We start from the raw sequence: 20,650 nt of genomic DNA on the forward strand, positions 1-20,650 counted from the left end.
GAATTGTAACCTGGACAAAGACCAGCCAGATAGTGAAGATTGGGGGGGGGGGGGGAAGACTATACAGGAAATTTGACTCTGCTGAATGAAATCCCCTTGATCTGAAAACAGGTCCATTTCACCAAGAAGAGCATGCTACACTTACATCAGGAAGGTGTGACCTGCTTGTGGCTGACCTGGTCAAGTGGAAAATGCCTAGGATTCCTCTCTCATGAAGCTGACAACTTCCTCGAAAATGTCATTCATCTCACCATTGTGGGAATGGGGCAATTTTGCATTCCCAAGAAGGAACCATGTACCCAGCCCATTGCAAGCTGTGACTTCTGTAAATCATGGCGGGAGTCTTCCACTGACACAGAGGAGAAAGCAGGTAACTTTCTCCTGTCACATTATGCTTTATACTTTTTGTAAAGTCCCACACTACATCAGACCAAAAGCAATGTCTGTGTGTCCATACAAAATACATGTGCATATCCCAGGCAGTATTCATATGATCGCATTTACTCACACTTGAGTCACAATGAAATGCTAAAGGAAAAAACAAAACAAAAAAAAAAAAAAAACAGGAACAAGAACTGGGTGGGTAAAACTTACCCCAACACCTGTTACAAAGGAGTGGAATAAAGCATATAGCATGGATTCTAGAGTAAGATACTCAAAACTGTCAAATTGAATGAAATGGGACAGAAATAAATGAAAATTATGCAATGACTTGGGTGAAAAAATCAACACAAAAAGTAATATGATTGACAGTAGATATGCCAAATACTTGATAAAATCGTTGAGCTATCAGACACACATCAGAACTACATGAAGCCCAAGGAAAAGGCATGATATTCCAAATGAACCCAAATAAAAGGAATAGATGGACAATATTCCAAATGAACAGAAAGAAAAAGAAATCATCAGATTGGGATCACTGTTTGTTCTAGACCTCCAATTACCAGAAGGAACATTCACTTTGGACTCAATACTAGCATCAAGGAAATGATAACAACAGGTGATGTATCAATACTATTAAAAGAATATGTTTCTTATCTTTAGTAATGTTCATATATAGGATCTAAGAAACATGGCAAACCTTTGAGTTTCCTCTCCATTTTTTTCTGTTCTTTGGAGATTTTCTTCTTGGGCCCTAATATGTTCTTCTGATGCTCATGGTACTTGTCATAGTTGGACAGAAGTCCCGTGCTGTAGTACTGGTACTGACTAAGCTATTATTAAAACAAGGCAATTAAAAGTCATTATACAACAGAAATCATTTAGGATAGATTTACACAAATCAACAACAGTGTCAATAGGAAATGTTTATTTCTTCAACAAAGCAAAATTTTAATATTTTCTTTTGAAATATTTACCAATAGGCCCAAGTAGACCAGATATTGCTCACCCAGGTAACCAACTTGTTCATCTGTATTGAAACTAAAGTGGAAAAACAAGTTTGGAACACTGTGTGGCTACAAAATTTTACTTTTAGACCAGATATGAGATTAAAATATGCCAGATTCTGTTTTCACATGTTAAGATGTTTTTTTAATGTAAAAAAATGTTTTCATTTTCTTGTGGACTGAAATGGAAAAAAAGGATAAAATATGGCATTTAATGTCATTTAAAGTGTGATTACTCATTTAAAGTGTGATTACTCTGCTATATGTTTTATGGGATAGTCTAATATTTTAGGTGTAAAAGTTTTCTTTCATTTGTTTTCAAACACTGAATGAAATATTTTTCAACAGAATCGGGTTTTAAAAAACTTTGGCCTATCCAAAAACCATGTAGCCAAACATTAGCCCATGGGTACTCCATGCCCTCTGGGAACTAACCCAGGTAATAAATTAGAAATTGATCTTTGTCCAATGGGAGTTATATTCTCTTGAGATCATTATTTGGAAATCACCAAGACGCCCACCTAAGGTAGCCGAGATGACAGTGGCCAGGACATTTGTCTCGTGACCAGATGGGAGTGGGTTTCATTCCCACTAACAGGTAGGTCAGCCTGGATAAGCTAGCACATTTCTCTAGATCTTTCTTTTTTTACGGACTATGACATCTTGTGTACTAATCTGAAAGTTCTTAATGCCAAAATGGATAGTGTTTTTTTTAAAGTTAAAAATAGCAGTTAGGGACAAATGCATATAACAGATGCAGGGTCATTCCATAAGCTTATTTGGTCTAACTGATTTGCAAGTTAAAAACAGTAATGTCTATATTAAGAACTTTATTTTCCTACATTATTAATCAAAGTAATAACCAATACAATTAGATATCAAAGTAATAACCAATAACCAATACAATTAGATATCAAAGTAATAACCAATACAATTAGATATCAAAGTAATAACCAATACAATTAGATATCAAAGTAATAACCAATACAATTAGACAATAATGTAAAAGGTTTTATAGCAATGTCACAAGCAAATGCATGATGGACTTGGATATTGATACAAAGAAAAATGTCAAGAAAACAAACTGGATACATGCACATTAATTTCAACACGTGTACCATGAAATCCATCATGTAGAATTGTTAGCAAGCACAGTAGATATTTCATAATAGTATTAAAATGCAAATTCTCATATCAGAGTAAAATAAGGCATTGTGAATGGCACATTATGTAATCACTCCATGCTTAATTGTCCAGTATGTAGATAATTGAAACTGTTATGCATAAGCAGTTTTTCTTCTTTCAGTGGCCACGACCTTTTGACCCCAAATCAATAGGTGCTTTCCTTAACCCAAGTACAAGCTTTCTACCAGTTTTGGTCCATATTGGTAATAAAGGCTTGTTATTATTTAGAACTATATGTTATTATTTTAGGGAGGTTGGTATGTGTGCATATTAAAACTAAGTTTAACCAGCCAGTCTCCTACATCACAACACATATTAGGATTCTCACCCACCTCTGATTTGGACATGAACACGCAGGACATCATAGTGGGAATGGTGTGAATCTTTACTAGTAGTAGGCAAGTATTACATAATTAAAACTAGTTCTCCCCATCCACCACCCTCACTAAATTTGTATATTAGCAATACCTTTTTGTGCCAATAGTCCAACAAAAAAATGCCTTCACTCTGGTGTACCAAAGATCAAAGGTATAATAAGAAGTTAGTGTGAGACCAAACTATGGCTTTTATAACATCATCCAAAAAAGATTGATTCAAAGAGGCCCAAGAAACAGGGACAACTGTAACTTCATAGGCATTGATTCTCATAAATGACAGGTTCCTCTCAGTGTGGGACTGAAAAGCTCTCATGATAGTGAACACAATCCACCTAGAAATAGTAGATTCCAAAATGTCAGAGGAACTTTTCATAGGTTTGAAGAGATGCGTTCAACCTTTTTTCTTCTCCTTTCAGAAGAAACCAAAGTAAAATCTGAAGGCTCTATCTGGGCAAAGAAGCCTGTCTTGGTATCCCTAGCACCGTACTAATCACAGAAGACTCTCTATTTTAGATTATGAACCTTAAAAGTCTCCTAGCCTCGACAATGCACTCTGCAACTGTGCCTAAAAAAATAAGCCTGGAAAACTGATTTCTTGAGATGAGACAAGCATGAAGGTGGCAAATCTGGGGGCTGTTGTGCAGTCGAGACACCTTGTGCTGCAACAGATGGTTCCTTCTCAGTGGTAATTTCCCTGGATCATCTACCAACAGGTTGAGCAAGTTGCTGAACCACAAGCATTGAAGCGGCGGTGGAGCGGGGTGTAAGTGTGTGTGTGGGGGGGAGACGTCGAATGGAAACAAGTTGCTAATGTGAACGACACAGGACTGCAGTTCTCTACCTCTGCCCTGCTTTCCATCCAAGGGAGGGATAGCTATGGTGCCATAAAGGGAAAAGACAATACACTTCTGGAAGGGGGTGACCTCCACTTCCCAAACAGACTAAAAGGGAATATACAAAAGGAACTTAAGTTCATCTGATCTTGTTCCCTAGTTGTTCTGGTACCTGTCAACTCCCTTGCTTTATCGAGATGGATCAGAAGCATGGACACATGGGGATATTACCCATGCTCACTGCCTGTCCAGTGCCCACTATACAAAACCCAGTGTCCTATCAAAGAACAAAGACTAGTTTAGTGATGAGCTGATGGTGGAGCTTGCATAAGAATTATTGGAGCACAGAGGCATGATACAAAAATAAATTCGGGCACAGAACACAGTATCTTATGGGGTAACAAGGAATCAAGATAGAAGCTAAAATGCCTCCAAAATAGGTAAAGTGAAGAAAAAAAAAATATCTGAAAGCAAGCTGTATTTAACATTTAACATTTATTCAGTGGGAACGTAAGCCATAGAAAATTTGCAATTGCTGCAATCCAAATTGACATGGTGTGTAACAGTGACACCACATAAAGAACATAACAAAGATGAAAACCCTTAAAACCATTAAGTATAAAAGAATTTTAAAAAGGGGTGGGTGGGGTGGCTTCTTAGCAGTCTTTCAGTTCTTCTGCCTTCTAACAAATTTCTTTTTCTACAGAAAGAAGATTTCCTTGTTTTTGTCTGCTTTTCTCCTCAACTGACGTATCAGTGTGAACTGACTTTGCTGTTCAACTTCATCAGCTAATCTGTTAGCTGGTGATCTGCGACCATTGATGTCTTCCAAAAAATGTGCTTTCTTTGTTTTTTCTTTTCTGTCCATCTTAACCTTCTCCATTTTGTTTCCGTAATGATACCGTGATGAGGCAGAGAAAACTGACAGTAAACGTTCCTTTGTGATATTCACTTTAGCAATCCCTACAACCTTTTGTACATATCATTAATCACTCTGTGCTATCAGATAATGTTTGCAAGATTTGTCAAATCGCCGTTGAAAGCAAGGTGAACAAATTGCTCTTGAAATCACTGACCAACAATCACTGACAGAAGCTACAGTTTTAACAGTAACAGAGAACCTGTACTCAACCGTTGCTTGCCAATGAGAAGCAGGACCTGCCGTACAACCTCTTAAAGATCTGCATACTTCTTGTTGCTAGTAAGATGAAAGGAAAAAAGTCTACCTACCCTGTCATCTGCTACATCAAAATCATGTCATGCATTTGTCTCCAGAACTAATGTCAACAAGAAATTGGCCAAACTGTTTCTTTAATGCATCAGACCTAGTGCCCCAAATCCTGCCTGCTTCAGCCATCCACCTGTTTTGACCATGACAGGTTGCACAAGAGGGTATGTAACTGGAGACTTGTCCACGAATTCTGTGCCACTGATAGTAGGAGTACCTTGCAGGACATTTGGACTTAAACCTGTGTCTAAGGCCATCTTGCATTTTCTCAAGAACATTTCTGCCATAAAAAACTCTACTTTTGATACATCCAGTTCATTCTGTTGCCAATCTTCAGATTCTACAAAAGCTGATGTAGTGCTTTGTTAACAACATCAGGTATTACAGCATGACCCTCTTGAGCAACAAACCAAGCTGTGCCAGTGAATGGCATCATGGGTTTGTCTATCTGACAGACCTTGAGGAATGACCATCTCTCATGCTACCACAATAAAGAAATGATACTTGTCTGTGACAAGGGAATAATTAATTGCCTTCTCAATGATTTCATGAATGACCTCTTTCACCCTGACACAAATGCAGTGGTCGACAATATAGGGCAGAAGGATTATTACTCTCTGCTGGTTCATATTTTCCAGCCATTGAAAAGCATAACATCAAAACAGCTTTTCAGCAGAAGTCAGAAATATATCAACTTTACATATCAGTTTTGTTTCAGCATAAAAAGTACTACTGGCACACTATTCAATACTAAGTCACCAGAACCTCAAGTTGTAACTAAACAACTTGGATGAACATGAGCTTTAATGAATCTGACTTTAGACATCCTTAACACAGAACAAGCTAAAAGAAACAATTCAGCATACATGTTTCTACTAACATTTTAAGACGCTGATACAAATAAACCCCAAATAAATGTAAATCGTTATATTCTGTTTTATGCTTCAACTACATGGACCATACCATAAAATGAAATCATAACTTTAAATGTACACAAAATTATCATACCAATGACAAGGTAAGTAAGGTTAATACCAACCTATCTGTGATTGCAAAATTTACAAGGGTAGAAAAAACAGCCAGTCACATCTTGTAAATTGTGTCATCTTATTGAAGTATCACAGTGTCAATTCTTAACATGATATTTGCCACATCCCATTAAGCTGAAACAAACCCAGCTTGAAAGGCATTGTGCAATGTATGCAGTCCACAAGCTGTAACATTCAAATTTTGCGACTAGCCTGCAGCTTCACTTCCTTTGTCAGATCTTTTTAAGCCTCAAGGTTCATATTAGAGCCATCCATAGAAAGCTGCAGCAGATGTGTGTAGTCAAACCATATGACATAATTGTTCCACTGCCTGTAATATCACCTGTAATATCACCTATTGTCAAACGACCAAGAAATTTAGAGGTGTAATAAAAAGTTTGTACCTCATCACTCCAGACTCTATTATGCATGCTCATTGTTTATCTTGAACACTGCCACTCATGCTTACATGAAACAAAAGCATAAATGTGTTCCCTTTGATTTAGTGCCCTAGAAGAGAAGAAAAATGTGGTGCTATACCAAAGGTGGCAAAATATGCTGACTTGGGTTCTCCACACACATTGTTTCATAACAGTGCTGTCCGGAAATGTGATCTTTAAAATGTCTGAAATGTCTTCACAGGAATGAAAACTGAAATTGCGTTTTGAGTCCAAAAGATTTCTTCTTTCAGAACCTTTGAGGGATATGCAGCCAAACTACAAACTACTCAAACTGTAAAATTTGTGCCAATGCAAGTTGGGGCTCCACATATTTACATAGTTGCAGGGTCTAACTTTCCCATAATGGACTCCAGAAGTGTATAAAACATAACTGAAATTGTGGGCCGACTTGACTTTACTAATGCCGAATGTTTGTTTTCACTTGCATAGCTCGGCAATGCCAACTACCCCATCGCTGAAATATCACTGTGCTTTTTACATTTATCATGTTTTGTAAGAACTTCTGTCACATTTTCAAAGTCAATCTCTATATGCCTTCCTTTCCAGCCACATTTCATGACAGCAACAAAAAACATGTGTAATAGTGATGGCTCATGACTGATCAGTCACTTTGTTTTTCTTGATGGTCCTTCCACACAAAGCTGCATCGGCCAGTAAATGAACATGTGGTACACCCTTCATTAACTAAAACAGAACTTACTCCCAGAATGCACATGTTCGTGGATGTTTAATAAGAGAGACCACTCTCAGGCAATTAGCAGGTAATACTCACTTACTGTCCACATTACCTGAACATTGACGGGAATACAAATATTTCCTCACCAAAGCAAGACATGAAATACCCCTGAAAACTATCAAAAGAGCTCAATTAACACTCAACAAAAGCTAGGAATCGGGGAATTAATATTAAAATGATCTGAAAAAGTAAAAAGAATAAAAAGGAGAGGAAAAAACTACTCTGGTACACAAAATGAAGGCAATTTTCTCAGAGAAATGTACAAGTATAATACATATATGGATCCAATAAAAAAAGAGGATCACATTTTCCAAATGGTGACTTTGACATTGGAGACAAGGCTGGCTATTTTGTTCTTTCAGATCTAAAACATTTCAATGATCCAATACTAACTGGAGGATGGAATGTTACAGATTGGACAGGGGACATTTAGTCTCTGAAAAGGAAATGCAATAATTGCTGTTACAACTATTGTTTTTCATTCAGTCAAAATGACCGTGATCTTTTACACCAAAAATCAAAGGACTTTATCACCACAAATGTAAATGCTAAGTTTGGTTGAGCTATGTGATGCTATTGGGTGGAAAGCAGTTATACTCTTCTATCAGATATTAGACCGATAGACTAAAAAACCTTAACTGGATTCTTCCCCACCACAAATGATAGAAATGCACAAAGTTTGGTAACTGAAGATCAAGGAGAATTCCAACTACTGCAGAGAAAAAATGTACCTTTTGGATAGAAAACAGCCATCCACAAAGATTTTTTTTATGGATACCAACTTAGTACATGGAACAACAGATGGATATTAAAGCATAATACACTCTGGCATTATGTTGCGCAATAAAAAAAAATTTATTTAAATAATTTGGTATTACCTCATTTTCTTGGTAGAATTGCATTTGAAGTTTGCGTTGGTGCTTATGATGTCGTAACATACTCTGAAGATCTTCCCGTGTGATTGGGCGTTCATCATCTTCATCTGAAGAGCTGTCACTCAACAAAATATTCTAAAATGAAATTTTATCTGACAATATTAAATTTTTATAATTTGGGTGCATTTTCCAGCATGCTACGAGTTGGAGAATGAAAAGAATCTGGAAAAAAAGTAAAATTATCACAGCACATAACTGCAAGTCATTTCCCATAAACTGTATGCAAGATCTACATGAATAATCTGCTTTGTTTTGTTTTATTTTTACTTTGCAAAAATATCATTTTAGGTGATGAGTAAATTTAAGATCTCTCTTAGTGTCCAACTTGTACCTTTTCCTAGACATGGACCTTGATGATAAATGTCGAGCATACTCCTTTTCCATGACATGAATCCTGACAATAACAAGTGCACACCTTGCCCCTGCACACTTCCTGAAATGACTTCAATGCCAATGTAATCAAGGTGTGATAAACAAGAATAACAAATGTCAGATTACAACATACAAATATTTGCCTTTAGTTGATTCACTATATAAAGATCGGACATTCTGACTACTGCAACGTAACGTTTTGCAAAAGTGGAACAAAATCCAGGCTCTATATAAAGACCCGACATTCTGACTACTGCAACGCAACGTTTTGCAACAGTGTAACAAGATCCTGACTCTATATAAAGACCTGACATTCTGACAACTGCAACGCAACGTTTTGCAAAAGTGTAACAAGATCCTGGCTCTATAAAAAGACCTGACATTTTGACTACTACAACGCAATGTTTTGCAACAGTGGTACAAGATCGTGTCAATCATGTAATTGTCATTAACCCCATAACAAATTGCACTTTTTCTTTTCCAGCCATACAAACCTTCAGCCATTTTCTGCTCTTCTTCACCTTGCCAAAGTTATATAAGCGATTCTTGTCTGCCTTTCTCTCTGCAAGAAATGAAGTTTTTGTGCAATTATCATCACACAGAGAAACTGAATAAAATGTTTTGCATGATAAACAGAAGTTAAAATGAGACACAAACACACACATTAACAGAATAAATTGTTTTGTACATTGAGCAGAAGTTAAAACGAGACCAATTGCTGCACATTTTGTGCTTATTTCGGACAAAGATGAATACAGACCTATTAAGCTTATTATCTCCAAATGACCTCCGTAAAGGTGAGTAACGCATGTCTTCTTCATAGAAATGCTGATCAATGCATTCTGGTTTTAACAAATATTTGATATTTCGAAACTTTCATTCATGGTAAAAAATTCTGGTATTTGAATTTTGATAAAATATAAACAGTACCTTCATAGGTGACCTAAATATTGATGAAAGAGTTGCATATAGAATTTTTGAGGAACAGAGTTATCCTTTGCAAGAAACGGCTTGCAGATGCACCCTGTCCTGTTACCGTGCTGCTTCCCGGATAATGAAAACTGTCCCTTTGCATGTTAACCACTAAACTTAAGTTGATTTTCAATAAATAAATAAAGATTACAATTGCTTTCTTTCCATATCATGCATTTCTGCTTCACAAATTACACATCTGTAATTGTTAAATAGCACAAATGCCATGATACAATTACAATAATGTGTAGCAATTTCTGTCCAATGACCCTTCAGTTTTATTGTTGAAAGTGGCTTTATCCTGCTTTTAGTGCCATGTATTTTTGGATGGTCAAGGGATAACACTATAACACATGGAAATGTTATGATACAAATGTTAAAGTCATAGTAAAATATGGCTCAAAGCATTGAGAATTAAAGATCTGCTTCCATTTACAAGTGCTCCTGGGAAAATTATTTGCCGAAAAGGAGACACAGACTATATTTTTCACAATATTAAAGCCTTGGAGAGAGATTAAGACCTATGGTAAAGGGATGTGATGTTGACAGACTTTGAGATCAACTATTTTCAAAACTTTGGCCATTTCAGCATTCAGATTTACATATTTTGGTAACAGAGGTTAGACATCTATATAAACCAGAATTTAACATACCTGCTTTAGTGACTGTAATTCCATTAATGATTTTATTTCCCTCACTGTCCGTCATACCAGGCTTAAGGAGTTCTAGTTCCCCCTCTGAGGTTTCTTCTCCATCGCTGTCTGTTCTGGGGGGCTCTTTTATCAACCCCTCAACATACTTCAGTAGTGGATCGATCTGTAATGCCTGCTCATAGCTCTGAATATGCAGTGGCTTTGCAAGCTGCTTGCCATAATCGTGGTCAAAATGAGGCCGAACCTCTGCTGTCATCTTAGGATGTCCTGCAAAACAAAGTAAAACAATTTATTATCTAGACTTTTTTAAGTGTCTGGAATTTAAGTTTCAATTGATGTAAAAATTATTCTATTCTGGGGTACATTTTTATTTTTTGTGCTACTAGTTTCATAAGACTTAAACCCCATTCAAACTTGTGGCATGGGGTAACAGCCTTGTTCCATGGGCTATTACATTTTATCATAGATCCATACGTATGGTCCTGGTAAAAAGCTCAATGACCAAGCCTTCAAACGATGTAAAGTTGAGCAGATTTTCTTTACAAATAACACAGATAAAACCCCCCCAAAAAAAGCCTAAATTTTTAAACAAGATTTTCCAGAGTTCTCGACACCAGTCTTAGATCTCATATCCAGAATCGAGTCTTTCTCTCTTATGAGCTAAACCACTAGAAGTAACACAAATACATCTAAGTGTCAGAAAATGGGGTCAGGAGACTGACATAACGGAGTAATTTTTTTATTACTCCTTTATGTTTCTCCCAACTAAATAGCCAGTCCAAAACAACACCCTTAGACATCTAACCAACTAGCAGTACAAAAGTTATCATTGGATTCACCATGGAAAAACGAGGAATTGTTGTCATCTACCAAATTTTATGTTAGAACTCTAAAAGTCTCTTGGGAAGTTTACAGCGTATCCCCTAGGGGTGAGAGAATGGGAGTCAAAAATCCTTTTGGTGGCAGAATTGGGGATCAGACTGAGTAAATAACAAACTTTGGTATCAAAAGTGGGGGTGAAATTAAAATTCTGGGGGTCACTGAAGCACAAATGAGGGTAAAGGGAGACACTGTGATGAACAAGTTAAAGAACAAAGACAAGTGTAGATCCAGAAAATGTTACCTCCTTGAAAATGAATTAGCAGGGGGCTAATTTTAAATAATGGAATACTTAATTGACACTACTGGCTTACTTACCGGTGGCCTAGTGGTTAAAGTGTCCATCTCAGAAATGGGAGGTTGTGGGTTTGATCCCCAGCCGAGTCATACCAAAGACTTACAAAAATGGTACTAACAACTGTCTCGCTTGGCACTCAGCATTAAGAAGTTAGTGTTTGGACTGCTTGGCCTGGTGTCAGGATAATGTGACTTGGGTAGGACCTCATGCTGCATGTCTGCAGCTTGATGCCCCAGTACTGGACATCACTACAAACTGCCACCATGACTCGGCCGAGGATCAAACCCACCACCTCCCGCATCTGAGGCAGACGCTCTAACCATTAAGCCACTGGAGTGGTACAGTTGTTTGCTGTCGAGTGGTAGGAAATGTGCTGATATTTACAATGACTGAATTCAGAGGCAGAAAGACCAGGAGATGTACATGTGGTCATTATACAAGTACATCAAATGAAGAAATTTAGCTTTCATTCTTGTGTTAGTTTCCAAGACACATCGAGACTTAGACAAAATGTCATTTGCAAATTTGGACAAGTATTTTGGGGTTTAATGGCAAATTGACAAAGATTGTAATGAGATTCCTAGAACTGATAATTCAGATGGAACAGTAGCCAAGTGTAAGAAAGTGTGTGATGCCTGGCTTAGTATTTGGAATAAGACCTTTCCTTTGACTGACACAATTCAGTCTCACTCAGATGGACAAACAAGAGCTATATGTCGGTAGTGGAAAAGTAAACAACTGGAAACCACTGGTTCTTCTCATCTGGATACAGTGTGACCCCGCTATAACATGGTAGTTGGGAGCCTGTCCGTGTTATAGACTGAACCTTGTTATAAGCAGTCAGGTTAGTTAGCTGAAAAAAATATGGGGGGGGGGGGGTGTAGGTAATACAAGCGGGCTGTAAAATATGTGCTTCATCGGTAGTTACCAACTTAAATTGATGCATATTAAATGAGAAATACACCTGTAGTGAAAACAGAAGACATAATATAATAGTTTACTTTATACAGAGAACAACGAATTGGTACATATACACGAATCATGTTTATATATAAATGTCTAATGTATAGCATGAATAGAATATCAACACCATGTACTCACCCGTGAACCTCATCATATACATTGATACCACAATACAAGTGCTTCCATCGAAAATATGCACATACACAGCTTTAAAATATTCAATAATTTTGTAACAGGTCATATTGGTCTGAATTCAGTGGAAAAACAACAGAATCACGTAATGAATGACAAAGCACATTTACTTTGAGTACGTTCCAAGTCGGTAAAAGTTAGTTTGTATTTTAAGCCGCCATTGGTAGCGTTCGTAAGCATAAACTTTTTCCTACAAAAAGGAAACTTTCACAGCACAGTTAACGTGTTCCAGTCACGTTGGAAAATGAAAAAAAATCCATCAGATTCCGTCACTTTTATTTAAGTTTGGTACTGACTTCCTTTGAAAAAAACTTCTTAGTTGTTATTGAAAGACTGTAGTCGGCTTTCTTTGATGAAGGGTGCATGCGCTATTGAAGTCACTGCTAAAGGAGAGCTTTGGATACCCAAACAAATGCCTATTTCTTATTGTGGCGACAACATCAAATAACTGTATTGCATGTTTTTTTCCATTTGCCGAGTATGTTTTCATAACAATCGGTGCGTAAAAAGGTAATCCATTTCCTCCAAATTTCAGCAAACTATTGTATCTGGGTACAATTTTAAAAAGGAATTAGCCATTGTTGGACTATTCTAGTTACTGTCCCTCCATGCCTATTGAATAAACCAAAAAGTATATGGTTTTTTTTTTACATCTGTGGTAGCAACATGATGCTGCCTTCCACGCATGCGTCTTAAAATTAACAAAGGGTCAACGGATGATATAGACGCAGTTGTTCTGATGACAGGGATTATTACAGAAAATGTGAGTGTTCTGAAGGATTTAATTCTGAGTGAAAAGAAGAGAAATTTTACTTACCATCCACATGCAAATGTCGGTCTGCGTAAACATTAATTACTAGCAAGCGGCTGAAAATCCGATGAAAGATAGATTAAAAGACAATGCCTAATCCGGTTGATCTCCGTTACCAGAAATGTGAACAACAAAAAAGTGGATATGTTACAACATACAGAACTCATGCTAGATGTCAAGATCAGCAGATTATGATATAAAAATGCACTGTTTAGATGGTTTTTCAGTATGGACAAATAATTTATATAACAACAGATAAATTTCAGTGCATTTTATATCCAGTTTGCAGCTTCCTTTAATGGGGCCTCTGAATTTCTGCACTCCAAACCAATGATTATATATAAAAGTTTAAACAGCCATGAATGTCGCCAATAAAAAGAATCACCACATGGTATGTTTTGCAGCCAATAAGGAAAAACAACAAGCAAAGTTTGCGACATTGGCAAAGACCTACGCAATCCCAGAATAAACTTTTTTCATACTTTTAAGAAGAAATAAATAATTTTTCATGAGAAAAATACATATAAAATTTCAGGAGCCAAGCCATGATTGTCTTGTATTATTCATACGCAATCAATTCCCCAAATATGATAATAAACTTTTTATGGTGGTTTTTTCCGCACTTTTTAAGAAAGATTTTTTTTGTGCACAAGAAAAATACATGTATATGAAATTTTGGGAGCCACACTGTATTTAGCCACTTCAGGTATTACCAATATGCTTCTGGGAGGGGACTGCAACTTTTGCTGGTGGGACTTTTTTAAAAAGTAAAACAGGAGTCCTGGATTCCTAGTTTAAAATCCAAGAAAGACCTCTGACAGTATATATGACATCCTACTGAAAAACAGGATAAAATATCAAGACCTAAATTTATATCCATCCCTTCAGATGCTAATACTGATTCAGCAATTACAGACCAAGATTGTTAGGTTTGTAGACCTTTACCATAGAATTATAAAAAAACAAGTTGATATATGCAGTGTATCTTATATGACATCCATATTGTATGGGTTTCAATCATACAGCTTGATAAAAGAAACGTTTTATGAGTTGTATCTTCTATTATTCACTAAAAAAATACTGACAAATGGGTATTCTGTATGGACAAGTAACCTTTTTAATAAAATTTCTGCACCCCTGATGTACATTGAAAAAAATCTGGCCCAAGTGGTTTAAGCAGATGCCTCAGATGTCGGGGGAGGGGGGAGAGAAAGGGAGCATGGAAGAGGGATTTCAGATTCAAACCATGGCCAAAATCATACCAAAAATGTGAAAAAATGGTACTAGCTGCTGCCTCGTTTGGTGTTCAGCATGAAGATGTTAGTGTTAGGACTGGTGTCAGGATGTGACTGGGTTTGACATGATGCTACATATCTGTGGCAAGATGCCCCAGTGCTAAACATCACTATAAACTGCCACACTGCACACATTGTAGCAGTATGATTAAAACTGTTTTTAAAGCTACGTTAAAAATCCAAAAACACATGTACACATTTTGAAAATTCAATGGGTGGTCTTTTTCACTTTATTGGCAGAAGGCAGCGAATTTTATGTCTGTTTTTATGTGACTTAGTCATTACTGGATAGGGGCCCCGAGTGGCCGAGTGGTCTAAAGCGCTCTTCGTTACGGATCACTGCCATCTCACCTCTGTCTGCGGCGGTTCGAGTCTAAGATTCAGCCAATGTGGGCATGTGAGAAAGCTTGCCAGCAGCTTCTCGTGGGTCGGTGGTTCTTTCCGGGGTTTTCCGGGTTCTTCCTCCACCATTAATACTGGCCGCCATGTATAGCCTATCGTGCTGAAAAATGGCGTTAAACCCCACAACAACAACAACAACAACAACAACATTACTGGATACTTGATGCAAAGAGAATAAACTAGTACCAGTGAAGAAAGTACTAAATGTAATTATGGATTTACCACATAGGAGGAATTACCCTAACACAGGGTAACCTCAAGAGTGGTGAATAACCAGACAAACATGGAGCAATAAAATCAATATACCAATTACAAGACTAAGAGCTAATTCTGCATCACAATAATGCAGAAATTCAGAGGACAATCACTCAAATAAAAGGAAAAATTAGAATCATCGGTCAAAGAATTTAAACATGAAAATGAAGATGACCACTAAATACAAGCAATTTACCAAGAACAAACTGCACACAACTTGGCACTAGAAGCATCCAAAGAAAAGTATTCCACATCAGCCAATGACACGGAAGTCAGACTAGTTCAGGGTAATCAGGGTTCTACATTTCTAGAATGTTTTGTATAGGAGGTACGAGGTATGACAAATAGACTTAGTATCCAGTGTTTCCCTTTACGCACATTTCGTGTCAGAGATGCACGCTGGAATTGACACACATTTGGTTGCCATGCAGTTTGTTTTTTTTACGCGAAGGATTCGCATAAATCGATCAGGATTTAATATCCAATGCTTTGGATGAGGGATGGCATCGTGTATACTTTGAGCATAGGCATAGTCTGGTTCCCAGCTTCGTATGCTCACTACGTTGCACTCCGCTATTCGTATAGCGGAATGCAAATCAGGGAGCATACAAGACAGGGAACCAGACTAGCATATGCAATGTTATGATGGAGTAGCTCCCCCCAATCTTGCAAGCTTTCACACAATTTTCATCAAGCTCATCAAGATGTTGTCCAGATGTTTATCGTCAATGCCTGTTGTTCTAGAAAGTTATCACCAGATTAAAATGGCTTGGACTAAGAATCATTAGAGAAGGTGAAAGAAACAGCACAAAAAAGTAACTGTGGATCTAAATTTAATGAAAAAATGGAGAAAATAATTCCCTTGACTGGATTACTGGTGTGACTTCTGACTGCATGATTGCGAAGACTGCAAAAGTGAATAATCCTTTTGTGACAGGGTTTAAATTTTTTTATAAAATCTGCTGTTGTTCACCACAAGATATCTTGAGAACACATTATCACCCAAGACATTCTTTCACAACAAAGAAATCAGCAAACTTGCTGAGACAAATGCATTATCTGGATTACAAAGTCAGGGGTCATTGTAGATTTTGTTGGTTTTTAACTTGCTGCAATAAAAGAAAGATCTTAAAGTTCAAGTGTAACTTGTTAGAAAGAAGATTAATCATTAGCCTATTTGATTTCTGGATAAATGTGTTCTAGGACGAAGTACATTGAAACCAATGATAATACACATTTTATGACATGCAGTAAGCTAACTGCCATTTGGTTAAAAAGATTTAATTGGCTTTTTGTATTGGCTTATATGTAATGTGTTAGTATATAATATTGCTACAAAAAGATTATAATGTGACTTAAAAGTACGATTTTAAACTAAAAGAAAAATGAACCAATAAAATTATTCTTTGCATGGACAATGCATTTGTTTGTTAATTGTACATGTTGGTTTATTTGTATTTTTAAAGAGAGAGAGTATATTGTGTAAGTTGAAATACCCTATTTCAAGCTGAAAAAGAACAGATGAGACGAAAATTTATCAGTACATTTTTGACCCCCACATTTTATTTGACCCCTAGTTCTGACACCAAGGTTTTATTTTAAACCCTCAATTTTACACCCCTTGGGGATACAATGATCCTGGAAATAAGCATCGGATAGTGACAGTTGATGTCTTATTGCTATTAAAACTAAACTTTCCAACCCACTTACCAGTTTGGGTATGTAGTTTCCAGACTTAGTTGCTGAAATTATTTACTCCCCAATAGATGCGAGATGAAAATTTGTCATTATGCTCTCTACACTACAATCACACAATTCCTTTACCCTGTATTGGTCAGCCATTTCGGCAGAAAATGAACGGACCAAATTAGTTTGAACATCTGCTTTATGCTCTCTTATTTTAATCTTTAATTTCTATGCTCGGATAAGTAGATTTTTATGGCACCTCTGCACAATAGTGGTTATGTCAATCAATTATCTGGAGATGACATGTAGTCGATATTGTGCTAAGATACCACAAAGCTCTATTACATACATAGTTCTATTATTTTCATGAATGTTGTAATTATCCTCCAAAATAGACACTTTAAAAGCATACATCATTCTCAAAAGATCACCTTAATTTCACTGTGTTTTTGTTCTTAATAATAAAATAATAATCATAATTAAAATCTGCAGTACATAATTTAATGAGGTAATCATAAATGATACATCTAACTTTTAAGTAATTTGATAACAATGAGTTTTGACTATATACTAGCAAGTCGAAGATGATGGTTAATTAAAGTTTGTTTTACTGCTTAACATAAATGGGGATATTCTAAGAACATTATTCATTAAATTGTAACAATCATTTAATAATACAATATACTACTAAAAAAGTGAAGTTTATGGTTTAACTCTATGCAGTCTTATTATAAGTCATTCATGGTCTTGTTACTGCAATGTTTCAAGATTACATAGATATGAAAAATGTACTGTTGTTGCAATTAAATTTACTTTTCTCTTTTAGCATCACATGTAAAATGTATGTGCTGACAAGGTTTATATGACAAAATGGGTTTTTGTTGAGTGTAAGGCCACAATGAATAAAAATAAAGTAGTTATATTTTTAAAATAAAAAACTTTCTGGCATTATTTTATATACTGAACCGACAATGTCGAAATCCTAATAACATATCCATCGACACGTTCAGTGGCGGAAAAAAACTGTCTAAATGTATCTTTTATCCTGTGAAGAAAAGAACAATGTTGGCAAGACATTTTAACCCTGATTTCAAGGAAGTTTTAAAACCCCAACGGTTGTCCATCAGAGTTAAGCTTTTAATGAAAGAAAATTGATCACTTTGTATGAAACCGAAAGTAGAAAGGTTGCGCTGATATCCGACTTCCCATCACAGAAATCCTCAAGCACGACTTTTACACAAGTAAATTTACAAATATGCCCTTATATTCTAAGTACTCTATTCAAGGACGTCTGGAATTCTAAAAGGAAGGAGCGACTGTTCTATCAGACGTATTTACATTGAAACCTGCTGCAAGCCGGCCTGGTAAGTTCTAAGTTCATCTACTGAAACACTAACTCGGCTTATGTACGAATATTTCACGACAAATCATACCTTATTATAAGTTTTTTCGACACAATAGAGGAGTCCATCCAATGTTTTGGGAACAACATAACTATTACCAAGATGGCGGAAAATGCAATGCGGTCGCGGACTATGGCAGCTAACAGCCGCATATTCAACGCGAGTCATGACTTTCCTCTCACTACGCAGGGGGTCTCCCGCCATTAATCGGAAACGTCTTGAACTCCAAGTAAATATGCAACTAGTGAACAGTTTGAGCGAACATTGGAAAGAAAAAATATTTAACATAATATCAAGTTAGTTTGTTATAGATTTCAGGCACAAATATTTTAATAAAATGCATATATTGTATTTTCATGGTGTCGAATTTGGTAATTCATCCAGGCTATGACCCACTTTAGACTTCTCGGATGATACCGACACGAGTCGACCCTACATATAAACAGCTTAACAAAATATTATTTATAATATATATTTTTTCTTACAAAATAAAAAAGAAAATTTAGGTTATACAGAATATAAGAAAATTAATATGAGTTTTGACAATATGCATGTAGACCCCAAATAATAGCTCGCGCTGTCACGCCTGTTATTGAAACGCTTTTTCTATCTATCTTAAGAACTTAATCAAGGCTCTAAAGCATCCAGAATTGTGTTGGATCAAGAACGAGAGCAACGGACGGACATAGCACTGACGTACTTGAAACTCGCTCAGGTGTTGTTTTTCCCACCAGAAATAGTTGAAGGTAAGGTTATGATTTTCCGATTTGTGTAATTGCTTTAAGCTTGAAACAAATTGTACAAAGTTGCATCAAAAGCGTTACGTAAATAAAGCAAGGTAACATCTACTAGCACAGTACTGGACCGTTTATTTTTTTTTTTTTTGTTTGTTGGTGAATAGGCGCTACATTGGATTTCTTTCTTTCTTCAGAACCTTTACATCATATACAAATAAACTTGTTTGCATAAATTTGAGTGCAATATTAAAAAAATAAACCAGTCTTGTAATGTCTTTTGAAATATTGTATTCAAACGCATGCTCCGTCCGCCATTTTGAATAGTCTCAAGTTGAAATTTATTTCATATAGGTGAAGAGAATTTTTATGCGAGCATCCTGCTATGTGCCTTTTATCAAGCATTATAATCAAATATTGAAGGCTTTCTATGCCTATTGATTGACCACGTAGGTGGCCTAGTGGTTAGAGCGTCAGCCTCGGATCACGGGCTCGTATCGTTGCTTAAAACTGACATGTCGTACATTAGTCCTACAATGTAAGACATAGCACGCGTTGTTTTTATTTTAATGCTATGTATTACTATCCAAATAACCGCTTGTATAGCTTGTTGCGATATCGTTGACATCGGAATGAGTAATCAAAGTTTCAGGAACATCTCACACTTGGCAGCCTATATCGACCCAATTCCACAAATGTATGTGTAATTATAATACTTACTGTGCTCTCTTTATGTTGGCGGAATGAAAATCTGATACTAGCAAATGGACGCATTTTCACGTTCCATTGACATGCATTTGAATTTGTTGCAGTTTAAGTAAACACGATAAAAGAAAGCTGCTTACAAATACTGCCACTTAATCATTTTGGACTGACTCCTAAAATGGAGTCGTGGTAATAGAACACGTGCACACGAACCAGTTGTCAATGACCACCAGCAGGTGTGATACAGGATGTAAATGTATGCATGAAAAGGAGTATAATTAAGTGTTCAGTATGCTTCAAGGACATGAATGGCAAGATAAATGATCTTTTGGAATCAGTTGCTGTAATTCTGATTGTTTTGAGACATGTTGTTGTTAGGATGGTAGCCTATTATTCACTCATTAGGACTGCTAAACATTTGTTTTGCTTGACATATACATCATCATTACAGATAATGGGTACCAGAGTTTACATAGGACATTTGTCTTACCATGCAAGGGAGAAAGATATTGAACGTTTCTTCAAAGGATATGGACATATACGTGACATCATGCTGAAAAATGGATATGGATTTGTGGTAAGTGAATCTTCTACTTTTGACCTTCTGAAATTACCTTTAATCTCAGGCATTTGCTCATGCCAACCATTAAGCTTTTGACATACTCATTACACTTCTTTTTCTCACCATATTGGGATTTGCACATGCATGTATATGGATTCCACTTGTACATTAAAATATAACATAAAAATAAGTTGTTTTTGTCATTTTTATTATCATGTATATGATCCATTTACAAGAAAATAGACCTGTTTCTCAGTGTTTCCCTTTATGCACATTTGTGCATCAAGGACACGCGCT

General features: G+C 36.4%; 2 protein-coding genes across 3 annotated transcripts in view; one reads left to right on the forward strand and one right to left on the reverse strand.

The window, feature by feature from the left end:
* The window catches only part of LOC149808564 (chromatin-remodeling ATPase INO80-like), a 172,678-nt gene extending 154,129 nt beyond the window's left edge, over positions 1–18,549 (reverse strand). The window contains exons 1-5 of the mRNA XM_089979145.1: positions 18,383–18,549; positions 10,169–10,435; positions 9,038–9,105; positions 8,115–8,246; positions 1,082–1,214 (exon numbers count right to left, since the gene is read on the reverse strand). Coding sequence (XP_089835271.1) covers positions 1,082–1,214; positions 8,115–8,246; positions 9,038–9,105; positions 10,169–10,424 — 589 coding nt within the window. The 5' untranslated portion in view covers positions 10,425–10,435; positions 18,383–18,549. The remainder of the gene's footprint in view (positions 1–1,081; positions 1,215–8,114; positions 8,247–9,037; positions 9,106–10,168; positions 10,436–18,382) is intronic.
* A 435-nt stretch (positions 18,550–18,984) lies between these two features.
* Positions 18,985–20,650, forward strand: part of LOC149808565 (serine/arginine-rich splicing factor 4-like) — a 34,374-nt gene continuing 32,708 nt past the window's right edge. For both annotated transcript variants that reach the window (XM_089979167.1, XM_089979158.1), the window contains exons 1-2: positions 18,985–19,098; positions 20,243–20,368. In XM_089979167.1, coding sequence (XP_089835293.1) covers positions 20,246–20,368 — 123 coding nt within the window. In that variant the 5' untranslated portion in view covers positions 18,985–19,098; positions 20,243–20,245. The remainder of the gene's footprint in view (positions 19,099–20,242; positions 20,369–20,650) is intronic.

Source organism: Sinohyriopsis cumingii, chromosome 1 (genome assembly GCF_028554795.1).
Source record: "Sinohyriopsis cumingii isolate HCF-2022 chromosome 1, ASM2855479v2, whole genome shotgun sequence".
Taxonomy (NCBI): domain Eukaryota; kingdom Metazoa; phylum Mollusca; class Bivalvia; order Unionida; family Unionidae; genus Sinohyriopsis; species Sinohyriopsis cumingii.